The following is a 19,586-nucleotide window of genomic DNA, read 5'->3' as shown; positions in this document are numbered from 1 at the left end:
TCCAGCTGAATGGATACACAAAGTGAATGAACTGCACTCTCCTGCTGGAGAATTACTCATGTGGAGAAAATGAGCTCTTAGGTGAGAGAGAAAGGGGCGGTGCTCTTGCAATATATTTGTTAAGCCTCCTCCCCGGTGAATTGTGTGATAAATGTTAACACAATCAAGACTTGCAGGAACTCTACATGTCCATTCTTGTCTCTTGGCTGCAGTGGGAGTTTCATTTTCACAGTTATACTGCAGGTATTGCAGACTGTTAGCCACACAAACAGCTGCATGCAGGCCTGTGAGTTTCATATATGACTATACATGACTATATCAAGCTCAGCAGCTCACATGCAAATTCAAACAAATGACACAAAACATATCAAGCTTTTGTTTTTTCTCTAAGAGGCCAGATGCCACACCTACAGTCATTGTTTCTTTTTTTGTGTGTGTGTTGTTACAGGCATTGAAGGCAAAGTGGAGCTGTTTCACCCGCCATTCAGGAAAGTGTAATTTGGTTGTAAAGTAACCATGGTAACGTAGAAAAAGAGGTGACTCCAGGGCAGGTGGAGGGAAGGTTTATCCTGTTATTGCTGAATAAGCCGCTGGGTGGGTGGGGGTGGGGAGTTCTTGAAGCTGATTGCGCCACAATGAGGAAAATGTTGGTGTATTTCTGCATCCAGCTGTTGTTTCCCATTTAGTGTGAATGTTTATCTAATGCAAACACCCTGTGGTAATATAACCAGCAACAAGCATTCTTTTAATCTCATTTCATCTTCACCAACATCTGTTAAACCTGAGAGTGTGAAGTTACTCCCCTAAGTTTGTTGTTCTATTGGCACCACTAAACCACAATTTCCAGCCACCTTGTTGTATAACCTGCCATGTAGCCTGCAGAGGGTTGTTAAAACAGACGTGTGGATTGAATGCCTGTCAAGTTGATTCTTGTGAGCTATTCTCATGGATGGAAGAAGTCATTAGTCATTTATAATTTACATTTATTTTACAACAATTTATATATACAGTATATTAATCACATTCTGATTAAACAAAAAAAAGAGTATATTCTCTCTTTTGGCACAACAGTCTCTTGAATACCAAAGGATTTGATTTTAGTTTTTCAATATAGTCCAAAATCGACATCTTCAGTTTGTGTCAGATGGATTCATAAGAAGCACAAACTTGATTTGGATGAAGAAAACTCTACAAAATCAAACTAGTTAAAACATTTAAGAGAGTAAAAATTAATAAAAATGAAGGTGAGTGCTGCACAGATCGGACTGAAGGAGTCTGACATGAAGGATCAGTGAGAAAACAACTAATATTAGGAGTGTGTGAGATGCTCTTTTTCTGAATGGAAACTGTATCTCACATTAATCGTCAGCCCTACAAACATTTGTTTTGTATAGAGTCTAAAGTTTATTACTGTTACCATGCACGGTGGGATTCACCTCCTGTGCAAATGTAATGTCAGTTTGATGGATTGTTCACATGGGGAAGTAAACTGACGGCAGGGGGAGGTAAAGGTCTGGTTGAACTAAATAGGCAGTAAGTTTAGTGAGAGTGTTGGTAGATCAACTTCACTTGTATCGTCATAATGATCATTTGTGTCACCTCTGCTAAACACACTCCCATCACTTGAGAGCAAAGGTAATGATCTTTTTTTTCTTCTTCGGTTAAATCATAACCGAGCATCCTGTCAAGCTGAGGTTAAAACTATTTCAGTGCACAGGTTGGAAGTTTGCCTCTTGTGTCATAAAGTTTATTATAACTCAAATTCAGCTCCTGTCAGCAGCTGTCTATTTGCAGAAAGCGAAGTTTTACAGGAAATCTTCTGGTTTCAGCTCTTTCATTTCCTAGTTCCATTATTTCGTGAAAAGGGAACTTCATCATTGCAACTGTGGGGTTTTAAAGAGAAACTGCATGTCTTCACACTCATCTGAGACCTTCACCCGATGGAGCCGACGCAAGTGGTAAGATCTTTTTTCTTTTTTTTTTTTGCTCTTCAGCTACAATTTGACAAAATGTTGTTGGATTTTGCTTGAGTGAGTTATAATAAATAATTTCCCGGATTTTATGGTGAATTATTATACTATAGTAAATTATTTCATTTTATTCGTTTTCTGCATGTAATAAGACTCGGACTGGGTAACTATCATCAGGTCAAGATTATATAAGCGCTAATTTATATGGAGGTGTTTTAGAATAAAGATCTAACTAAAACATTTCTTAGATGGATAATCTTGGGATGCAAATTGTTACAAATGACTATAGATATTAGTTGAGCAATACCATCTCGTCACTCACTATAATTATTTAATTTTCATATTTACAGAACGTGGTGCCACTTAATGCCACAACCGGGGACACCTCTGGCTCGGCCGTGGGGGTGTCAGTGGGGCTGACGCTCTTCTTCTTGCTCCTCATCGTGATAGCTGGTGTGATGTTGTACAAATACCACAGTAAGATCAGAATTATACTGCAGTCTCGACAGAGAAGGAGCCAGAAGGAGGAAAACAGAGGTCCAACAGAGGTTGATCCGGAGCATTATACCAGTATGATCACAGACCAGTCAGAAGGACAAGTTCCTATCTATGAAAACTTAACAACTCGGACTAGTGGCTACAGCAGGCCCACACACAATGACAGGTAAGTGTTGTATTTTCACAGTTTTAGTTTGTGGTTAAAGTTTTCTCACTTTTTTGTATCAGGACACATTTTTTGTGTGAAATTTGAGGCTAAAATAACACCTATGAAACTGAGGTGGAAACGGAAACAGATGAAGAAACACTGTGTGACGGTGTGAGTTTCCCCATTTTGTACAAAACTTTTGTAATACAGTACATACCAACACACAATTTGGCCGGCATCTGGGGATGATTTAGTCTGTTGTTTTATGCAGTTTAAAGTCTATTAATCAAACATGCCAGCTCATGACTCAGTGCTGGAGTTTTCCTCTGAGCAAGAATAGAAACTGGGGGAAAGTTAATCCACACAGTTTACATATATTTGTCTTGCGTCACAATGGTTTTGCAACAGAAAAAGTGCTTTCTGATGGAAACATCATCCACTGCTCCACAGGTCGCCTTCTGAACCTGAAGAGGATTTGTACTTGGAGTGTGATGTACAAGATGACGCAATATACAACAATGACCCGGAGTGTAACCTTTCCATCTCCCAAGACGAGGATGTGTACATTATGCCAGACACATGACAGGAAAATATCTCTATTACTGTGTGGATATTTTTTTTATTGCGTTTATTCTAAATGCTGTTCATTGGCTCATCCTATAAATGAATATTGTTACAGAGAAATGATGGTGCTGCTTTTGAATCTGGCTGACGGATAAACAAACAAAACAAAAGTATTGTGTGACTATTCAGAGCAAGTGTACAGCCACATACATATACTGTATATATATACACACACACTGATTCTACATGAGCCACGTTCATGTTGACCAAATGCGTACAGTTTGTTCACATGCAGAATTATACACTGGCCTAGTATATCCGGCTGTCTTCTTTGCTGTCAGCAGCCAACAACAGCAACCAACAGTTCTGCTTGTGGTCTCTGTTAGATTTAGAGACAGTTACACAGGAAATAAGTATTCACCCTGAGTATTGTTATTTTCTTCACAAAGTTAACAAACAGGTTTTTAGATCTATCTACAAATACAATTATGTAAAAAAAAAAAAAACTCTGAACTTTTGAAATACCAAGAATATCAAAATATGCTGAACATATGTACTATGTGGTGTAGTATGTGGATGTGTAAACTTATATTCATAGTAGTCATTGTGTTTTATAAACCGTAAATGATAGTTCTAAAGCTACAATTTATAGATTTTATTTGTGACCCATGCATTTTTGCAATTTTCTCATTTTGGCTTTTTAACAGCCTCAGGGTTTGTTACTGGAAACTAATGTTTACAGCAGCTGCATCATTGAAATTCATTATATTTGAACATTCAAGCTTACTGTGCTCTGTATTACTGCCATAATATACCACTAATTGTTTTACCATCCATGGTTGACATGTACATTTGTTGAAATAAAAAGAACATTGATAAAAGTCATGGATTATTTTGGAGGTTTTAGATTTTTGATTCAGCAATTTCAGGTAACAAGATGAGACAGGGTTAGGTTTATTGAGAAGAGAACATAACATTGAGAAAACAACAACCAGTATCCTAAAAGTAATACTCTATTAGCTCCAATTTCTGAGATGAGAATTGCTTTTTTATCTGTCAAATGATGCTTTTTAACCTCGTCAGCTCTTACCAAAATATGCAAAGGTCAGCACCACAATAAATGTTTTTGCGGTCCATCCGTTGTTCAGAGGAGACATACAGAGGATGTGAAAATCTGACCATTCTGCTGAACTGCACCGTTGTTGAACTGATACCAGTGGGAGGCAGGAAAAAAAGAAGCTTATAGCTTTGTCTAAAATTTGCAGAATAATAAGATTTAAAAAGATTTGTGCCTCTCAGGAAGGATAATGACTGGAGATGGGCTGGACGGTTTATAGAAGATGTTTGTTTTTTTTTCTTGTTTTTTTTTCTTTTTTCTTTTTTGTTTTGTTTCCGGTTGCACTGACATTACTTTCAGTAAAAGTTTTACGGGTTATCTAAGTGAGGATTAAAACAAGGGAAAACCCAAATACCGGAAGTAATTCTGTCTATCTTAGATTATACACACAGAGGGCTTTGATAAATCCTCTCTGATTCTTTTCTACTTGTATACTTTGGGTGGTAACTGAAACTCGGGACCTTTCAGAGTCTAAGATTGAAGACCTTTCCATCCACCCACAGTTGTGTAATGAGTGAGGATGTCATCCCTGAAACAAAGAGTAGCAGAGCAACAACAGAGAAATGAATGAGCACTTACTGGACAAACGCCTGAACTCACCGTAAGGAAAAGCCTAATTACAGTAAGTGTTTGTGTCTGCAGCTCCGATTAATCACTTCTTAATTTATCTGACTATTTATTCAGTCTTCCAGGAATCATTCAAGACACCCCACCCCTTAATACATCCACTTTATTAATCGTTTATTAATTTGTTCGCATTCTGTGACCTTTAGTCACTGAGAGATAAAATTAAAAAAACAATAAAACACTAATTAGGGGTGGTGGTGTCACTTCTTTGAATGATTAAACTATATTCATTTCATTTGAGCTTTCTTCTGAGTTCAGGTTCACTTGAGTTGAGTTGAGTTGAGATTACTTTATTTATCCCATAGGGCAATTCTGTTTCTGCAGCTGACCACCGCACCACAATTACATACACAAGCATACATACAATTGAGGAGGAAAGTGCAAGACAGTGCAAAATTGAGATCAGGTAAGGTAAAAGTACAAAAGCATAATAAATACATAAGTAGGGCAATATACATAAAAACACATTGTCAACCACAGTACTAAAATTACATCTTATTTATTACTTTTAAGCTCCAAAAACCTCACTCTGAGTCTCATGCAACAGCCTGTGTGCTGATAAATATTACTGTATTTCATGTCTTGGTAATCACAGTTATCGTCTGATATATCATGTTGTTATTTTTAAATGTTTCTAATATCTTATCTTAACATCACCTGCAAGTAAATACTACAGACAACACGCTCTGATAATCTGCAGTGGACATTTATTTACAGTATCGTTAGTGATATGTAATCTGAACACTTAAGTTTATACAGCAGGCTGCTTTTTTTATTTTTTTACTTTTTGCAGATTCCCACTTCCCCTACACCCACTTTCTCTCCTAACTTAGTGGCCAAGGACAGTGAACACAACTTAAAGGTCAGTAGTGGGAGATAGAAGTTATCATATCTTTACATGCTGATTTCTCTGACACACCCTGACCCTCATTATCTTGAGTGACTGAAAGTGCTTATCCAGAAAATGAATGACAAATGTGAGAAAATGCCAATGTCATGTATTTATTGTGAAATGTACTTGTGGATAACATTCAAGTGCAGCAGTTCAGTAGGAATCAATCACCGCATTTATTTGGGCAAATCATTATTGAAATGTCGAAGACAACAAGAAAGAAATATCTCATTGAACAATACAGTACTTTAAATAATAACTGTAAAATTAAATAGAAAACAGGTTGTAACATAACACACAAAATAACACAAACAGTACCATAAATAGAACTTAGAATAAATAATTACCCATTTAAGGGCAAATATATGAATGAACAGGTCTACTGCAAAACAGTGGCTCTGTGCAGCAGTAACATCAATTTTCCGTCTTCTAAAAAAAAAAAAGAAAACAAAATAAAGATGAATAACTAAAAATTTAATTTGTTAAACAATGAAGTTATGTGATAAATTGTCCATGTAAGAACTCTTTGTTTTGCTTTCAGAATGTAACTTCTTTTCTTTCTTTTTTTTCAAGTGGAAATTATCCCCCAAAGAGGTTTTGGGTTTACAGTCTTTCTTCAGGCACAGTGACACTTACTGACAATGAAGTCATCAAAAGGTGTCAGCTTCAACTTCCCTCTGCTGTCATAGTGCATGAGGACCATGGGCTCGTAGGCCGCCGGCACGCAGCAGGGCCGAGGCGTCCCACCTCTGTTGATCAGCTGCAGCCTGGACTTGACCTGTGTGTGCATGCTGGCCGGCTTGTAGTTATGGGGGCACGTGCCGTCACAGAAGTGCATCGTGTATTCGGCCGGGGCCACGACCCAGTCCGTCCAGCCGATGTCTTTGAAGGACACCGTGAGCGACTTCCTGCAGCACCATCCTCTCTCGTCACAGTCGTCCTCCCTGGTGGAGCGACGTGTCCTCTCTGCTGGTTTGGGCTGCACCAGGTCTAATTCCAGGGAAATGTTTGGTTTTACATTGCGGTGGTCTCTGTGGACCACGGCCATCCCTACATCCACGACCAGAGCCTGAACACCGTCGGTTCTCATCCACCTCTCCACCTCAGGGCCGATGTCCAACATGGCATCTTGAGAGGCTGAGGCATTACTGTGGACCGGAGTGTTCGTCAACCTCCTTCCATTGACTCTAACTCTAACTTCTTGTCTTACCTCAGGCTGAACCGATGTGTGTTTATTCAACATCTGCCTGGAAATCATCAGCTCTGCCTGAGCAAGAGTCTGTTCAGTCTGGATGTTTAGGTTTTTATGGAAAATGGCTCTGTACCATCGCATGTGTCCATCTGACTGTGGGTGTTCTCCTCTCCAAAGAACTTTCACTTGCTCCACTAAAAGAAAAAACACACACACACACACACACACAAACATACTCTTCATTAGGACCAGAGCTGGCAGCATTGTGTAAAGATTTCACACAAGATACACACATCGAGAACAACATGGCATTTAACAACTGACTGTGGAAAACCAATGGAAACATAAACATATTTTGATCCTTTCTGTATCTATTGTCATTACATGCCCTATCATTGATTACATTGGTATAAATGTGTTTGTGTGTGGTGTAACATGATGTCAAAGGTGTGCCAGTCACGCTGGTTATCTTGAAAAGCTCTTAGGAATGTGTTCACTTTGTTTACAGGACAGTTTGTCTATTTCTAACCATTCACATACGTTTAGATAGTTAGGTTCCAGGAAGTCGGAAAGCTTCACCTGGAGCATGAACTATAGGGACAGATTCTATATATAGTGCTCAGTACAAAAGCCTTTGTCTGTGTGTGCAGAGGTAAACTCACAGTGCAAGATTTTTTGAACTTGCCATGAAACATTCTTTCCAGCTCCCCAGTCAAACGTATCAAATTGTCTTTTCACGTCAGTCATGTCAAGTGTGACAGTGGTTAAAATAGTCGCCTCTCTGTCTGATGTCTCACCTGTGGCTGGAAAAAGAACTGTAGAAACTTTGGGTTGCCAAGTTTCTTTCAACGTTTGGCTGGAATTCCCTCGCATCTCCCTCAGTTTTTCTCTATAGAGCCGATGCATCTTCCTCAGCTCCTGGACCGTGGCCTTCTGGGTCGGCCTGGGCTCCCTGTCCATCCCCAACGAGCTGAGGATTCCCGTCTTCACCGCCTCCAAGAGCAGGCCCGTCTGGCCGCCGGTCCCGTCCGCATCAGGTACAGGTACAGGTACAGCCTCCCGGGCCACGAGGCCAGGCCGGCTCTCCCCTGAGCCGGAGAAGGAGACGAGGAGCAGCAGTGTGCAGGAGACAAGTGTGTGTGATCTGAGCATGATGAGCTGGCTTGGTAGGTCAGGTGTGTGTGTGTGTGTGTGTGTGTGGGTGCTGCAGTTCAGTGGATGTGGTTTGTACATGTCATCAATGAAATTCTTGACCCTATTTATAGGGCTTCTATGTTGCCACACCCATCCTCAGTCAGGTGAGTCAGGTGAGTCTGTGAAGGGCCATATATCATTATGTTGCAACATTTTGCAGTATTGTGTCATGTCTCAACAACATGTGATCTATGGAATTAGAAATGTGTTGTTTGAGTTAATTGTTTTCTTTTTCGGTGTATTTCAGCGGTGAGTGAGAGCAGAGATAGGAGAGACATGAAACAAAGGGGCTTCTGGGTGAGATTTAGTTACGTCATGAGAACATGGTGTGCACCTCAGTGTCACCAGTATTGTCCACTAATGACCAATTCTAAGGAGAGGGAGAATGGGCAATTACATTAGCTTCTCCAGGGTTATTAATGACAATGTGACAGTTTATTGATTCTTGTAAGGCTGTGACGCTGTTCCCTTATAACCCGGCCCACTGTGGTCAGAGGTCAGGAACAGCTCCAAACCAAAGATAGATGTAGAGTTTTACCCAACAAGTTGCCTAAAGCTGGGAAACCCCATTTCTGAACGGTTTGAAGTGGTGACACGCAGTAAATTAATAGTAAAGATTAAATAAAGACAGGAAATGGTACAAAGTTATATTCCTTCCTCCATATTCACAAAAACTGAGATAAACGATAATTAACTATCACCTCAGTCGAAAACGAGAACTGTCCTGAGCTTCTGTGACAAAGTCTGTGGAGCGCAGTGTCAAGTGTCAGTGTCATTTTATAGCAGATAAAATAGACTCAAAACATATTTGATCTCAACCTACACTTGGAGAAAGAGCAGCATTCCTGCCCCCACGCTAGTGACTGTTAGGGGCAGGGCAAAGACCGAAACCTGAGCTACATCTGTGTCTGCACAGTGCAGCCCCACTTCTCATGGCAAATAGGATTGGCACTGTTCCTGATTATAAAGTAGTGTAACTGTTGCATGGCCCCTTGTGTCACTGACCCTATTCTTTCCACATAAAGGCATTCCCAGCTGTGGTATGTACTGATAAAGTGTCAGTGAGTTTATGGACACACACACATTTGAAATTTCTTTCAGATAGTAATGAAGATGTGATAAGGGAGCTATTACAAGTTCAATCAAATACTTTTATGTGGATTATTATATAATAAAATAATCAAACAATTAAAACATAACAGCCATATAACTGAAAGAGTAATTAGGTGCAAAGTAAGACAACTCATGCCAAGATTCAAAGCTCATACAATAAATTACAGTGACATCTAATGCAAAAAAAAGAAAAAAAGAATCTGCAGCATGACAAAGCTTTTTTTTCTTGTGAAGTGATGATTTTTTTTTTTTTTTTTTTAATACAAATACACATTATGGTCCGTGTACGAAGTATAATTCAATTGCGTTATTCACTTCTAGAGAAGATAGCATCATTCTAACCTGTGAAGTAGTCATAGTAGTAAAAGAGATGGGATCTAGAAGTAATTCTGCATCTCTTTAACTACAAATAATTACATGTCTCATTGTTCAAATTAAAAGCAAGAAAAATTGTCCAAGCTGGGAAAACGTTACTGCCAATGTAGTGTCTTCGACGTTGCAGAGTGTGTGTGGATTTCTGAGCGCTGAGTCACTGAGGTGATGAAACAGTCATGTGCTTTGCCAGGTAAGCTTACCTTGCAAGCTGACAGTGTGTTAAAGGTGTACAGTGACTCATGTAATGTTGTGTATATAGTCATGTCAAACTCATTCTCCTCTCAGTGTACTGTAGTTTCCTCTTTTCTTATCATCTGGATCATTGCGTGACAAAATTATAAAAAGGAAAAATGCAAAAAAACCACAAACTGGAGTTGAAGGAGAAATGTGTCAGAAGTCGCAGTGAATTTCATCATATACGCTGGTAACAGATGCTCTAAATATAAAGTGAGACGATGAAGTAGAAGAAGCTGACGGTACGTTGCAATAACCACATAGTGCTGTTGCACCCAATTTGGAGGTTGGGAGACGTGATGTGAGGTGAGTCTGGGCTGGGCTGGTCTTGGGAGATTTTCTATCATGTATGTAAATTAGAAAGTGAAGCTGTATTGAGTTACATTGAGTTTAATCACTTGATATGTGATGTTTAGCTCCTTGTTTACTTTATATTAATGTAATATCTGCACTGCTCTGTCCTAAACAGCTAAGCAGATATAAATTCTGACAGGAAGTCAGGGCTCTGAGGGGATTACGTTGTCCATCTTCTCTCTTCAGTTGGTTGTAAGATGGTTAGTTTGGGGACTGATAACATAGGCTACCTCGCTGATGGTATCTCCAGAATTTCACTGTCTAAAACTTTACATTGCTGTAAAGTGTTGCTGGTTGCAGTGCATATTAACAGGTGACCACTGTTAATTCTTTACTTCTTCACCATTTCCTCTGTCTTTTTAGCTTTCATCAAATTGTTTTCTGAGTGGTAAGAGAAGTGGGACATTTCCCAGGACGGTTTGGGAGGATTGATGTACATAAAGCTCCATTACACCCTCTTGTGGTGATGAAGTTATGGTGCAAGATTCAATTAACAACACAGCACAACTTCATTTGGAGTCACAGGGAGCACTGATTTGCAGAGGCTTAACTGAAGGCCAAATGTAAGACTGTGTGTGTGTGTGTGTGTGTGTGTGTGTGTGTGTGTGTGGACGTGGACGAGAGAGAATAACTACAGAAATTAGGCCACTGCTGTTATGTAGTGACTCTGACTAGTTGGTTGTTAAAGCTGGAAATGACAGATCAGAAGCAGTGACTGTGCCGAACCTTCCACATCAGCATCAACAGTGTAAAAACAAACACAAGACACCTTTATGTTTTTATTTTTTTATATATTATATTCGGTTGTATGACTATAGTGTTAGTTTGGTGTTTTTACTCAAACTGCTGGAAGACCAGACCTTTTTTCTCTTCTTTTTTATTTTTTATTTTTTACTTTCAGCCTTGCGATGGAATAAAACTTGTAAGTGAAGTTAAGATCTAAGTCACAGAGTAGGTGGAAAGACAAATGACTGTGAAAAGAGTGCTGCAGAAGAGAGGAAGAGCTGACTTTCATGCCTGACTGGATCCACTAATGAGCATGGAGCATTTGAAGATGACCCACGCTGGATCACATGGAGATCACGACGAAAAGGACACATACTGACTTTGCGGTCTGTGCTTTTCTCGTCCCAAACCCCAATATCAGTCTGGTGCAGAAGAAAAACACATATATCTGTACACATGGATGGTTCATTTAAAGAATTTTTCATCTCATCAGTTTATGTTGCTGTTCAACTCACAGAGAGAAAATAAATCACATAAAAGAGGACTCAGCCATTTTCCCTGTCACTTGAACTGAACCCTCTGAACTCTGTCTCCTTGTTATAGGAGCTCATTCTAACTCTACTCTTGTTTATATTATTGATGAAACACACACACACACACACACACACACACACACACACACACACACACACACACACACACACACACACACACACACACACACTCACATTAACAATTACAATAATGATCTGCAGCATCAAACTGACAGTAGACCTGGATGAAAGCAATAATATAAATAAAAAAGACTGAAGTAAGAAATGTAAAGATTTAGACCACACACAAAGGCAGACTGCTAATACGATAATACTTTTTTGCTTTCTTTATTTTTTCAAGTGACTTCAAAGCATAAAAACAAATTTCAAACAAAAAATCTTAATAAATAAATGTAAATACTCCTCCTTCAGATATTCAAAATACAAGATGCAGACTAAAGTCACAGCACAAAATTTTTATTTCTAACCTTAATCCTAACACTCTCAATGTTCAAATATGGAATACATTTTAATTCAAATAAATCCAGAGTCACATATCGACCTTATATTATATATTATATATTAATCCAAAACTGGGTATCTGATTTGCTCTGTTAATGCTTAATTTCCCTCTCTCACTTTTCTCTTTTAACCTTCAAACAAACAGGGGGAACAAGGACGGATTCACGTCTGTCTGGCTTGTAAGTGGACATGTGACAGCACAGGACAAGAGAATAACCATTGTAGGACGTGCACATCACGGTACCGCCGGGCACCAGGCACAGATCAATCAGTGCTATTCAGCTCAGCTTCAAAGCACAATTGTCCCTCATCCTTCTCTAATCTCACTGGTGAGGTTTTGTTCCCTCCAGACAAGACGTGTGTTATTTAACATGAACGGTGAGAGGTAAGTTGAGTTGCATCTGACTCCTGTGCAGCCAATCAGCCTGCATGGACCAACACATATGGGAAACAAGTGGAGTGGATGTGTGTCTGGAAGATTGTGTGTCTCTTTCCAGCTGCAGGTTACAGCTAAATAGTGCAAAAATAATGGTGAGTTGCTTAGAAAACCCTGGAGCTTATGATATTATTATCTATCTGGGACATGAAGTGGTGAGGATGTAACAGGGTCTTTGAGTGTTTGTGTATTTGATGGTCCTTGACTTGATTTTTTTTTTTTTAATTTTAAGGAATAAAAAAAAGACCTTTACTCAGTTAAAGCAGCATTTTGCATTTGTTGATTGACCACAGTCAGAGTATCAATAAGAGGGGTTCAACAGGCCCTCTCACTTCATTAAAGGGATAGTAGTATTTTTTTTTAAAGTGGGGTTGTATGATCTACAAATAGCCCCTAAGTACTTTAATTGCAGTAGAAGACTCTCTGCACTCCTCCCGTTAGCAACGCCAGCCCATAGCCCTGCCCAGAGATTTACAACATACATGCCACGAAAATAGGCCATTTCTTTGGGTCCATTCACAACAATGTATGTTGTAAATCTCTGCAGGGCTTTGGGCTGGCGTTGCTAACGGGAGGAGTGTAGAGAGTCTGCTACTGCAATTAAAGTACTTAGGGGCTATTTGTAGATCATACAACCCCACTTTTAAAAAAAATACTACTATCCCTTTAATGTGTAAGTCAAATACCCTCTAGTCTATACCCACCTCCACCCTCATCTGTCCATCAGGTGACCAGCTGACTGGGGGGACCACCTTTTCCCGGAGCCGGCTCGCCCCAGGGAGGAAGAGGAGGAGGGGGAGGAGGAGGAGGTGGAAGTGGAGGAGGAGAAGAAGGAGGAGGAGGAGGAGGAGGAGGTGGTGGTGGTTGTAGAGCAGCAGCAGTAACAGCAGCAGTAGCAACAGTGAGGAGGACTCTCCATGCTCCCGGGGAGAGGGGGATAGGCTATGCATGGACTGACTGACTGACTGACTGGGGCTTTTCCACCTCATCGTCTTCAGTGATGGATGAACCGAATATCCTGAGACGCCGCGGTCTACAGGTAAACGGAGACCGTCATGACAGCGACGTGGTTGTTTCCAGGCAAGCGGGATGATGTGATTTGATGAGGATGAGCCATAGGCGGCGATGCAAAGGGTTTCTCCAGGAATTGCTTTGGGATGTAGGAGCTGATCCGCTCTATATAGCTTCCTTTTTTTGTATGACATTTATTCTATATCCTACTTGATAACGATGATGCTTGTTTTGCAATAATTTCAACGCGTCCTGTGTCCATTCATGAGAACATGCGGTGGCACTATACAGTAGTCATTTGATCACACAATATAGCCTGTAATTTTTCTGAATGTAAATGCTGTATCGGTGCTGATCTCACTATAGCCTACCCATACCGTGTTTATTTTGGAGCTCTCCATTGGTGCTTTGGGGAATCTGGTTGCCTTGGTGACAGGAGCATAAAATCCTGCAAAAGGGTTCCTGCATGATTGGCAGAAATGTTCCTTTAATCTTCTCCAGGGTTGCACGTTTATCTCACAGGGATGTCCAGAATGAGAATAATGAAGTGTTTCAGTCTAGTGAAAGCTGCATTGTTGTTTCTACCTCACGGAAAAGGTGATGTTGGGTTTGTAATGAAAGACCCATCAGTCCAAACTGGGTGTTCCCATTTAATTACAGTAATTGCTTTCCTCTTTACCTCACATTCATCTGCAATTCAGATTCAAGCACAGCACTGTGATTACGCTAATAATGAACACAGTGGTGAAATTATTCAAGGTTTGCTTTCATGTCTCCCTGAAACCCATTAGGCTATGTGGTAAAAAACAAAAAACAACAACAGCAACATATTGTTAGTCTTCATTATGCACTGAACTACAAATTGGTGCTGATTGGTGATTAAGCTTAAAATATAGTAATTAAAGCCGATTTTCTCTAGGAATCTGTTTACCTACCTTGCTTTTCAATGTGCTTGTGACATTAATTAATCCCTGTCTGCGTTTAAGAGATAGCATAAACTCAAGATGATTTTGTGTACGAGCTCTCTCACACTATCAGGCTGCCACTTGCCTGTTCTTCCAGTACTGACTGAAAAGGGCAGATTTTGCAGTTGCCTGAGCTCAAGCGCATTCGCCACGGCTAGTGAGGGTTTGCACATTGCCTTGCCACTAAATGATTACGAGCCCTACGTGTCGTGCCAGAAACTAGGCCATACTGCATCTAATGATACTTACCATGCATTGAAATGAGTGCAAATCAGTGGAAATGGCGGAGAAGGATATAAACATTTAGGAGAAATCCATTTGGGAAAACTGCTGTGTTTTTGTGACAGTTTCCACACTCTGTTTATTTTGAGAAGTCAACATGTGCTTTCATAATCATAGAAATTATTAAAAATAAGAAGGAAAATATGCTGATCTATGAAGGAGTCCCAAAGCATGACAATACTGTAAATATATTTTACAACCTGCATTTCAAAGCAATGATATCAGGAAAACATGTAAAATATATGTTTTTTAGTTAAATATTTCATCAAATCTTCGCTGTCTCTTCTATTCTAGAAAGAACTGAGTCTTCCTCGCAGGGGAAATGTGTAAGTATCAACTGACTTATTGTGCCCTCAGTCACTCTCACTCCCTCCCCCTTTAAACCAGACCGGTCAGGTGTGTGTCACTTGTCAGCTTTATTGTGCATGCATGGTGTGTTTTGGAGCATTATACAAGAACCTCTGAAACTGCTCCAGAGGATCACTTGACAGACAGAGCAGTCTCACCGCTCAGACAGGTTTTTGCATAAACTTGGAGGAGGAGAGGGCAAAGACTGAGATAAGGTGTAAAAGCCTCTGAAACACAGGGCAGGGGTGAGCTACTGTATGCAGATGATTTTCTAAGGGAGTCCTGATCAATGTTGCCCCAGTCTTGCTGTTCATTCCCATGATTTGTATCAGTTTTCTTTCTTTTCCAAATTTGCTAAAATTAAAAAAGAAAAGAAAATATAGAGTAGGCTATGTGATATTGGGTTTAAATATTTGGTACTGAGGAGGTTCTTGGGTCAGTGGTGGTGTATTTCCCCCCTCTATCTTTATCCTGGTTGATGAAGTTGTGTCACACAACACAGTTGTATCAGATCATGTGTTGTTTTCTGAACAGAGGAGTGACACATGTGAACAACATGAAGGAAGCTGCTTGTTATTTTGCTGTTCAAATAGCAGACACCCCAGTCACAAACAGCCTCATCACCTACTCTGGACTGGCCTGGGATTTCCCCCTGTCTTTAGTGCAGACACTCAGTCAGGCTGGTTCAACCGTATAGGTGAGTCAGAGGAAGAATTGGTACAATGGAAAACACTACCAGAAGATAACAGCTGAGCTATGATAAGATATAAAACGTGTGTGCCGCTCACCTACAGTTCTCCCCTTTCAGTAAGGTGATATGCAGGAATTGAAAGTCTTTGCTGTTTGTGGCCAAAACTGTTTCAGTGCTCAGAATATTACATACATATATAGGCTATTTAAATAGGCTAACTTTTAATTTCTAACAGCCTATCTTGAAAAGATGACGAGTGCCTTGATGGAATAAACAGCCAGATACCTGCAGAAACCTGCAATATGTCTGGGGTAAAATTCTGCCATGTTGTTGTTGTTATGCCAAGATTTCTCTATCATGACCTTTAACCTGTGTAATAGCCTACAGAGGTAGAATAACTCACTATAGTGCAAATATGACCTTTGGGGAGTGGGGACACACAAACTGACTCCCTCTTCGTAGAAATGTAGTTAAGTAAGTAAGTAAGAAAGAAAAAAACACCATGTGAAATTCTGACACTGACAGAAAAGACATTCCTAAACAAACCCAGCTGACCATGAAGCAGCCCCAGGCCAGTTGCCTGCCTTTACACGTTGTTACCCAACAATGCAGCCCTGCATTTTAATGTGTTAGTGCCGAGAATTGTAAAACATGACACGTATTAATAATGATGTATTATGTGGCTTGTAAAAAATTACAGAAACAACGGTTGAGCTTTAAATGAAAGCAGCACCAAGGCACATGATCATGTGCTGTGCAGTTTTTGAGATCCATGAAAATTTCACAATGGTCTCAATTACAGCCTAATGACAGGAATGCGACTTTCACGACGACTCGTTTTCTCACACAAAACCTGCAGTGCACGTTGTACCCGTATGGTTTTAAAGTGATTAATGCGCAGACACGTCTCTGATAAAGGGGGTTCTTACTATCCCCACATCAGTGTGTTAAACCCTGGCTGGTTCAGTCGAGTTTTTATATGATGTCAAAATAATTCCGACGGCACATGAAGGCATCATTAGTCCCGCCTCCCTCCGGCGCGAGCTGACGCGGCTGCGCGGTGCAGCGGACGGACGGTGCTGCTGTTGCTGGAAAGTTTGTATCACTCTTTGGTGTCTCGGTGGAGGTATCTCTCGATAATGTCGCATTCTGGGGCGGACGGGCTGTGTCTGAAGCCCCGGTGGTGATACGGAGACGGGGCAGCAGGGCGGACATGGCCGTTACAGTCGGTTGGTGCCTCAGAGCTGTCGTGCCGCGGGTCTGGGGTCAGTTTGTACCGGAGCTGAATGGAGTTTGTGCCGTCGGACACTGCGTACTGGCCTAGATCACCTCCAGCAGCACCGACCACCACTCCACCGCCACCGGAGAGGCTGTAACACGATGCTCCCGCATTAACCCAAGGACATTTCTCCTCTTGTCTTACTGCCTGGATTGGCTTTATCACAACCACCGACCAACATGTCTGACCAAAACTACTATTGGACCGTGTTGCCGAGCTACAAAACTAGTTTTGTGACCGGGGCCATGATGAAACGTTCAAAAAGGTAAAAAAACAGCAACCACAAAACAACACGTTTGCTAGTATTTTTTCCTGTATGTACCTACAGACAAAAAAATGGCCCATTCCTGACTGAAACCGTGCCCGTCTGCTCAGCCTGTGGTTGTCATCAGCTCCCCGCAGAGCTGAGCCCTTCACTGTCTGACAAACACCAATTTGTTGAACGTTTATGTCGAGCTGTTTGATTCGCAGCACGTAAACGCATCTCCCCCTCCCCACCGCCGTGCTTGGTAACATTATCAGCGTACAGCTTTGATTGATAATGTCACTGTGGTGTCTGCGATACCCTACAGTACATTACTGTCTCTCTCTGTGTATGTGTGTGTGTGTGTCTGCCACATCCGCCCTAGTTTTTGTTTCCGACGGAGAAACGTGGCCATTGTGGAGTGTATGTGTGTATGTGACTGTGGGCAGACTGCATTGTCTGCTCCCAGCTGTCGCATAAAACGACACTAAGTCCTGGTGGCGATCGATACACTGATGTGGTTAGTGGCACAGTAGTATTAGGATTATGCTTTTATCTGCGAGATAAAAAGTCATCAGCCAACACACACATAAGTGGAGCAGTAGCATTTGCATTTCATGTCCTGCAAGGACTCGGTGTGCCTTTGGTAGCCTACTCATTGAATGACCTTATCACATTTAATGACACTGTTATTGTGTTTATCATAATCCTAATTTTTCCATAATGAACTGGTTTGCATTGGCCCTAGTATACAAAGCATCTGTTATAGCTGCTATCAGTGGCAATGACTGCAGCTGAGTTTGGACTGGTAAAAAACCTCAGTGTTTTCCATCTTTCCACTTTTTTTTTTTCCATAGCTTTGGATCATGCATCAGCCATGTAAACCTATTAAACACGGTCTGGTTTGGAAGGGAGCACAGTGGATAAATGCATCCCCTTTTACCACCAGCAGAAATGAAACTCGCAGGCAGGCAGGCCTGCATCTCAGTGGTCTATATTCATCATGCCACTTGCCTGGCTGCAACACACTCTACAAAACACTATTGTTAGTTTCAAAATATGAGCAGCCTTATCACTGCTAACTGTTGATAAAGCTCACACGTGATCATGGTGTGACACAGTGATACTTTAAGGCCTCTTTTGCCCAGGCTCTATAGTGTGAAAAGGGTCTGTTTATTTTCTGATAAGAATAAAATGGTGTGCACTCAATAGTGTCTTATGGAGTTTGAAGCTGTGTCCTAGACTAAAGCCAAAGTCGAGCACTTACAGCCTCTCTTTCTCTTGTTGCTGTCACTGCCACCTTATAGGTTGGGGGCCATATACTATGTGAATCTGCCTCAGCACCGACCCAGAAATGTCAGGCTCTGTTGTCATCTCAGGCCCTCAATTATTTTAGGTCACTGCCAGGGAGAAAGGGAGATCACATCGACATCACTGGGATGAAACAAAGAGCATGATGGGATTACACCCAGCTTTGTTTTGTTTTTCCTAAAGAAGCGCCCCAGTTTATTCTGAATTAAACCATAGGATCAGATGTACTGGGGCCTGGATGTGCCATATATATACAAACAAGGAAGTAGACACAATATTATTGGGACTAACTGCATCATAATTACACTGGCATCTATGTGGGTGAGTCACTGTCCAAAAAAAAAGCTACTTAGTATAATACATCAGCCATTAGGCTGCCAGTCACTACTTCGATATGTGATGTTTCAAGGGGAAGGTTTTGCTTTTAAAAGAGCTAAGAAGACCGACTGGTTTTATGTTGACGTAAAAAGTTGTCGGGTAACAATGAGGAACGGTGGTTGGTGGTTGAAACCACGACTTGCTCAAAACAACACAAGCAACCAGCCTCAAAAATAACTGCAGAACTGAACCAGCACCTCTTTTGACACCATCTTAATCAACATTGTGTGTCATGAGCTTTGACATGTTCATCTTAGGCAGAGCCGATGTATTATAAAGGAAGAGCATGTGTCCAACGTTGCATCAACTGCTGAACCTTTGAGTCAGTGCTGTGGAAAAACAATCTGCTCATTGATTATCTGACGTATGGATCAGTTTGTGTTGTCTATGCTTGGATAAAGACTGTGTTCATCCATGTAAATGGATCTGTAATTATACAGACGTTATACTATGACCTGCACAGTTATGTCACAGGAGTCATATGGCCCCTTATTTCTCAGAATAGTTGTGTAATAACTAGCCAAGGCTGTTTTATAGGATCCAGCACTCAAGGCAATTATTCCTCCAGATGTTTCCCATATT

General features: G+C 40.8%; 3 protein-coding genes across 7 annotated transcripts in view; 2 read left to right on the top strand and 1 right to left on the bottom strand.

Moving 5' to 3' along the window:
* Positions 1-1,580: 1,580 nt before the first annotated feature.
* LOC146970673 (uncharacterized) lies at positions 1,581-4,051 on the top strand. 2 transcript variants are annotated; one of them, XM_085804112.1, is made up of 4 exons: positions 1,581-1,635; positions 1,830-1,958; positions 2,321-2,634; positions 3,067-4,051. In XM_085804112.1, exons 2-4 carry the CDS (start codon positions 1,941-1,943, stop codon positions 3,197-3,199), a joined length of 465 nt encoding a protein of 154 aa, XP_085660238.1. In that variant the 5' UTR covers positions 1,581-1,635; positions 1,830-1,940; the 3' UTR covers positions 3,200-4,051. The 2 variants fall into 2 exon arrangements, with proteins under 2 accessions (XP_085660238.1, XP_085660237.1); XM_085804111.1 differs by lacking the exon at positions 1,581-1,635 and having other exon boundaries at positions 1,689-1,958.
* Positions 4,052-6,292: 2,241 nt separating this feature from the next.
* gdf15 (Growth differentiation factor-15) lies at positions 6,293-8,810 on the bottom strand. Its single transcript, XM_085804118.1, has 3 exons — positions 7,806-8,810; positions 6,424-7,202; positions 6,293-6,376 (listed from the first exon to the last, which is right to left on the bottom strand). Exons 1-2 carry the CDS (start codon positions 8,239-8,241, stop codon positions 6,433-6,435), a joined length of 1,206 nt encoding a protein of 401 aa, XP_085660244.1. The 5' UTR covers positions 8,242-8,810; the 3' UTR covers positions 6,293-6,376; positions 6,424-6,432.
* Positions 8,811-13,193: 4,383 nt separating this feature from the next.
* mast3a (microtubule associated serine/threonine kinase 3a) overlaps positions 13,194-19,586 on the top strand; it is a 29,143-nt gene continuing 22,750 nt past the window's right edge. Inside the window, exons 1-2 of one of the 4 annotated variants that reach the window (XM_085804173.1) lie at positions 13,194-13,534; positions 15,048-15,079. In XM_085804173.1, the coding sequence (XP_085660299.1) occupies positions 13,496-13,534; positions 15,048-15,079 (71 nt within the window). In that variant the 5' untranslated portion in view covers positions 13,194-13,495. Of the gene's footprint in view, positions 13,535-15,047; positions 15,080-16,827; positions 17,337-19,586 lie in introns of those variants that run through there. The other 3 variants (XM_085804175.1, XM_085804176.1, XM_085804174.1) reach the window with 3 other exon arrangements.

The sequence above is a fragment of the Trachurus japonicus genome, chromosome 17 (genome assembly GCF_045865225.1).
Source record: "Trachurus japonicus isolate A0001 chromosome 17, Traja_1.0".
Lineage (NCBI taxonomy): Eukaryota > Metazoa > Chordata > Actinopteri > Carangiformes > Carangidae > Trachurus > Trachurus japonicus.
Note: the sequence above shows the minus strand (reverse complement) of the source record. Positions and strands in the feature narration are given on the sequence as shown.